This window comes from Fusarium oxysporum, chromosome 1, assembly GCF_000149955.1.
Source record: "Fusarium oxysporum f. sp. lycopersici 4287 chromosome 1, whole genome shotgun sequence".
NCBI lineage: Eukaryota > Fungi > Ascomycota > Sordariomycetes > Hypocreales > Nectriaceae > Fusarium > Fusarium oxysporum.
In genome coordinates this window covers 1-5,803 of record NC_030986.1, presented here as the reverse complement: position 1 = coordinate 5,803, position 5,803 = coordinate 1, and the positions used below count along the sequence as shown (strand labels likewise).

At 43.7% G+C, this 5,803-nt stretch overlaps 3 protein-coding genes across 3 annotated transcripts in view; 2 read left to right on the top strand and 1 right to left on the bottom strand.

Moving 5' to 3' along the window:
* Positions 1 to 2,044, bottom strand: part of FOXG_10827 (uncharacterized protein) — a gene marked incomplete at both ends in the record, with an annotated part of 4,505 nt that extends 2,461 nt beyond the window's left edge. The window contains 4 exons of the mRNA XM_018390303.1: positions 10 to 667; positions 1,400 to 1,524; positions 1,578 to 1,965; positions 2,038 to 2,044. Of these exons, the coding sequence (XP_018248728.1) occupies positions 10 to 667; positions 1,400 to 1,524; positions 1,578 to 1,965; positions 2,038 to 2,044 (1,178 nt within the window). The remainder of the gene's footprint in view (positions 1 to 9; positions 668 to 1,399; positions 1,525 to 1,577; positions 1,966 to 2,037) is intronic.
* Positions 2,045 to 2,488: 444 nt separating this feature from the next.
* FOXG_20380 (uncharacterized protein) lies at positions 2,489 to 2,915 on the top strand (the record flags this gene model as incomplete). The annotated part of the gene is made up of 2 exons (XM_018400662.1): positions 2,489 to 2,616; positions 2,666 to 2,915. The coding sequence occupies 2 exons, from the start codon at positions 2,489 to 2,491 to the stop codon at positions 2,913 to 2,915; spliced, it is 378 nt and encodes a 125-aa protein (XP_018248727.1).
* Positions 2,916 to 3,403: 488 nt separating this feature from the next.
* Positions 3,404 to 4,861, top strand: FOXG_10826 (uncharacterized protein; the record flags this gene model as incomplete). The annotated part of the gene is made up of 1 exon (XM_018390302.1): positions 3,404 to 4,861. The coding sequence occupies one exon, from the start codon at positions 3,404 to 3,406 to the stop codon at positions 4,775 to 4,777; it is 1,374 nt and encodes a 457-aa protein (XP_018248726.1). The 3' UTR covers positions 4,778 to 4,861.
* Between the last annotated feature and the right edge of the window lie 942 nt (positions 4,862 to 5,803).

Sequence of the window (5,803 nt, the reverse complement as noted above, 5' to 3'; positions counted from 1 at the left end):
GCGCCGTACAAGTGGGTGAAGCCTTCAGTGCGGATTTGCTTGGGCGTGATGCGGTTGCACTGCCGTTCGCGCACATTGGCAAACTGGTAGTAGCCAATGCTCCTTGCGAAGGCTGAGCGTCCGCCGCAAGATGGCGGCTCGATCTTGGTGCAACTCCCAAAGCCCTTCTGGCAAGAATTGTCTGCGTTGCCAGCTCGACAGAAGTCGTCCTCAACGCCACAGTAGCCATAAGCACTGCAGCATACGTTGAGTGGACACTTGACCTTGCCGCCGAGACTGTCTTTACCGCAAGCGGCCGTGGCATCGCAGTTGGAAACGCAGACCTTGGAGCCGCAGACTTCTTCTCCGTAGCCGCATTGTCTCTTCCTGTTACAGCAGCTGCCATCAGGACAGGGTGTCACAAAGTCGCACTGCCGCTTCGATTGGCGACGGTGCATCCATCCAGACGTGTCTGCTGCCCTCGGAGTCAGTGCCTTGCTGTCTTCGATTTCTACAATAGAGCTTTCATTCCCGTCACTCGCCTTGACAGCGCGCACGATATACGGTTCTTCAGCCGGCTTGTCTTCCTTCTGTTCTTCCACAAAATCTTGAGCAATTTCAAGAATCGGCAATGGTGGACCCTTAGGCAGATCCTTATATGCTTGACGAGCCGGGTTAGTGCTATTCCCTAAAGCATTCAGCTAGTTAGCGCTAAGTCCTATAATACTATTATTATTATTACAGCTCTATATCTATCCTATTAACTACTTTAAGTTACCTTACTTAAGGTCTACTACTAAGCTATTACCTATAAGATATTAATCCTATAACTTATATAAAATCTTATATTATAAAATTAAATTATTAGCTATTTGTTATAATTATATTATATAATAGTTTTATTTTTATTTTATTTTTAAATACAAGCTTATATCTTATTTTTACTATATTATTATTATAAAATAAATAAATAATTTAAATAATACTTTTTTTAATATAATACTTTTTAATTAAATATTTTTAATATTTAAAAAACTATTTATTAATATTATTATATTACTTAATAAATATAATAATAAGCTTTATATTTAATTAAAATTATATTTTAAAATAATATTTTTAAATACCTTTAATAATTACTTTTATAATTAATAATATAAATTTATATAATATAACTTTTCTTAAAGTAAATAAAGTATTACTTTAAAAGTCCTACTTAAATAACATAAAGATTATACTAGGAATTAAGCTTATTAATAAACTATATGCTGTATTCTATAGGGTGTAGTATATTCTCGCTCTGGCACCTCCTTTAACAGAACTGCAGAGGTTAATGTTTCAGCTTCAGACTCATGGTATGGGTTTTAGTAGGGGGTCTTATACGTGGCGAAGGGAAACTCATCGCAAGTCCATATCATACCGGAAAACTGGCCTGCTGCATTGGCGATTCTGTTATAGCCTGCGTCGCCCATGACGAGATTATTCGGATTCCATCTGGCAGCCGGAAAAGAGTCGTCTCCCAGCATAGCTCCAGAAGGGACAGTGCTATTGATCATTAATGAAACTTATTCTCACTCGTGGCTTGAAGAAGGACTTACTCTGGCTGGTTAGACTCTGGACAGTTGTGGTGGTTTTTCCAGCTTTTTGCACAAGCCTTGCCTCTTTGCCCACCTATGTTATCGTTCCTATCAAAATGCAACTGCAGATGTGACCTGGCGCCCAGGATAGTATGATGGCCTGTGACAGCTCCGGCAGGTGCTGCATGAACGGTGGTTGCTAGAGGGTATTGTTGGTGAACATTTTCGCATGATGCTGGCACCTTGGCGCAATTGTATGCCAAGGTGGGTATTCCATGTTGATTCTGCGAAACTGTAGTCCCTTGATAGACAGAGACACCGTTGGCGACGGATACTTGTGCTTGAACCAATGATAGTGAAAGCGACAACAGCAAGCCTGGGCTAGCAAAGAGAAGAAATATTTTGATCTCTATTCCGAGACCATAATCAACAGTGTAAGCTGATCAAAAAGGTCGTGAGATAATATTGCATGGCTTAAGACGGGACATATCTCTCTTATTTTCTACTTATCAATCATGCTCCTATCATACGACGGCTAAGGAACGTAGTTTTCAAAAAAGTGACTTCAGTCTCAAGGTGAGTTCCTGCCTCGATTGTGCCATGGAGCTTGCAACACACCTGGCCGGTTTTCTTCTCGTCGCCCAATACGCGACTTGTTTATCTGTCACGGGAAGCCTTGACCTTTCACACTTTTTGCACCGTTCTGTTAACACCCACCTACCGAATGATAAAGCAGTGAATTGTCGCCAGAAGTTCAAGACCGACGTTTGGACGGGATGCGACGATGTCCTTTCCCAATTCCAACTGACGCTGAAAGAATTCATGCTTGCGAACCCCACCATCGGGGATGCATGTGATAGTTTCGTGCCTGGGGAGACCTATTGTGTTGGTTAGCATGGGCCTCCAGAAGTTCCATTTCTAACCATATTAACATGCGTTTACTTCAAGCTTTCAATGTACAACGTAACGTCAATGAAGATGGTAGTTGTGGTGAGAAGATCAACTTCTCCAAGACGTGCATCAGAAGTGACTTCGGCGACTGCTGTGGCCTCGAGGGAAAGTAAGTTGATGTTCCCCGTTCTTATTTAGGTGCTGATCTAACTTAATAGGTGTGGCTCCGGTAAGGAATTCTCTGGTGACAACTGTCAAGACGGCAACTATTCAGGCAGTGCAGTAACAACTTCATCCATAACAGCGAAACCATCAGCAACAAAGCCGCCGCTCTCCATCTCTACAAATAGGGATTACGCCTGCAATAGCGGCTTTATATGCAAAGGCTCTAAATTCGACGACTGCTGCTTAGCTGCTAGCTACTGCAGAGACGATAAGTATTATTGTGGTAAATATCTAGGCTGGTAAGTTAATAACATTTCCTAATATGATATGTTTCTAGTATGATATTTTCTACAATTAGTCAACCAGAATTCGGAAAGTATACTTAGGAGATAATATTGTCCCCTCTATCCCTGCTGCATCGTTAATGCAGCATATCTTTATATAGAGATTACATAGAAACTACATATAGAGCCGTGGTGGAAATTTCTCGAGCATAATCTTCATTTATTAAAGTCTATATTCTCAATACATCAGAGTTTTATACTCCTTTTCTTAAACGTTCTTTATATCATGAATAACAAACGGTTATCAACTCTCAAATCGCCGCCGTAATACAAATCGGATACGGTTTAGAAATTCTTTCCCTGTTCCCCGCAGTGCCAAGGTGGCGCATGATGTCTATTTAAGATGCTTACTGGTCCCGGCCCGAACGGACTTTAGACTTCTCGCTTATCCTTTTATCCTAACCCTCGCTTCCATCCACATCCGTGTGCATGCTCTTTTCTTTTCCCATGACTGTCAAAATTAGCGCTCTCCCCACCGAAGTCTTCGACAAGGTGATCAATTATGCTGGTAATGACTCCAGGGATGTTGTTATCTCTTGCTTGTTGGTTAATCAACTGTGGCGAGATACTTCCCTGCCAATACTTTATCGCGACTTGGTATTGTCCTGTGGCCAATCGCTAGATCGCTTCATAGCATGCCACAATCAGCAAGCTCTCACCCTAACACAGTCTTTTACCCTGTACCTCAACCATGACGATCAGTCAGATCGACTGGACAAAGCCAAATGGGACAAAGCGGAACTACTAATCCCGCAATTGGCAAATGTTATCCCGTCTATGGCTAATCTCAAGTCATTCTCCCTTATACGACATCATCGAACTATGAGAAACCCTCTCAAGCCCTGGTCAGAAGCTCAACTCTACAAGACTACGAGATCAACCATTTCATCCTTACTCAAAAGCCTTCCTGAAAGTTGCATTAGTCTAGAACTTGCGGTGGGAGTCATAAATGATAGCAACCCCGACCCAGACCCCACGCATCTGTGCGAGGATCTACGACGCCTGTTACCGCGTTTGCAGCACGTTCACATCAATTTGGACCCTGTATGCGGTGCAATGCTAGGCACGTGGGACAAACACAAGGTCTTCCATCCCATCAGCCTACCGCACCTACGGAGTCTCCACTTGTTATGCATTGAAAATAATGAGTGGGCAGATTTGCATCAGCCTCGGCCTTTATCAACCTGGCACTCGTTGATCCATGGGTTACAGCAGGTAGCCACGCTCCCGGAGACATCATCCCCTGCCAGGATTACAGTTTTGGGAGTCTTGCCATCAGGTGGCGAGCCTGACAAGTCTATATATCGGACTTTCCTGCACTGCAACGTAGGAAAACAGGCCCGTGACACCAAAACATGGGCACTCCCAGTGACATGGCTGGCGGGCCTCAATCACACTCCGGCTTACTATATCCGGATAAGAAACGGCGAGGCATTTGTAGTCCTGGATAAAAGAGACTGTATCGGTATAGCTGGGGGGCGGCCATGGAGAACGCTAACTACAGGCGCAAGATTACCTACAGCTTGGACTTGCGGCAAAGCATTGATGCCAGACCATGGCATATTCGAATACGCAGAGTGGTCCAAAACGTACCCCAAAAAGCAGCCTATGCTGATACGTAATGAAAAGTTAGCTGGACAGTGTCTTATTAGTGCTGAGGAACGCGAGGGCTATCAGAACATAGCAAGTTTGGTGGAACAAACACCGGAAGGCTTTGTTCGGTACGGCGGACCTGTGTCGCGGAATTGGCAGCTGTACAGAGAAGATGAGGAAGGCCCGGAAGACTGGAACCCTGATGCACCGAACGGACCAGTGGGCTAAGCCGTATCTAGGTATTTAATATTCTTTGTCCAACTTGTTTACACAAAGTGGTACGGAATTCTTCGGTTGGGTCCACACTCCGGATAATTAATTCCTCTAATAAGCGATGTTACCTTTAAACCCTTGCTTGGTCCCTGCAGTTTCCCCTGCAAGCGTGCCGTAGTGTCACATTGAAAGAAGCAGAATGTTTTCAGAACCAACACAGGTTACCATTCGGCTGTAAAGAAATTTTCCATTGCCATGTGCTAAAGACACGGATCTGCGACATACCGTACTGCGGCTAAAAGGCATACCCAGATGGGAAGCAACACTAAGTTTATCTAGGAAGGACAAACAAGGTAGTAGTACTTAGATCAATAGAAAGATATATCAGGTCATAACCTGATGCCGGCACAAGATATACACCAGCGTAACTATAATAGTCATATCTTTTCTACTGCCATAGAAGCATTTAACTATCTATCATTAATCCAGTTCCTTAGTTACTCACTTCATCATGGCCAAGCTGAATTAGGCTCTAGGCCCTTTGGCTGTTATTTCACTTTTCTATATGGCCCAAGATACTGCAAAAATAATCCCTCGCCAGTTCAAGAATAAAACCGCCCCTAAGGAACAGCCGATCAAGCTGATGGGCCTATCGCCCAAGTATCCAACGCATCAAGATACTTCAACAATAATAGCTTAATCCCTTACCAAGACATACTCGAACCGTACCTGATTACTATGGACGAATTACTTTGTTGAGCATATTAATGCAAGTCTTTTCACGACTACAATGTTGATATCTCAGAACCCTGGGGTTAGCCCTGGGTATAGCAACTTCCTCAGTGGCTGGTCTTACTGTGGCGAGGCTATTAACGAGCCAGTCGTCACAATCGGCCCAACTAAGACAACACCTAGTGGAAGCAGTCCTACCAAGGGCATCCATCCAGACACCCACCCCAACGCAACCAGACATAGTAAACAACCGCGATGCGTTTGACTTTATGGAGAAGGGTATGTCGTATTCCAACGTCCTTTCCAAGA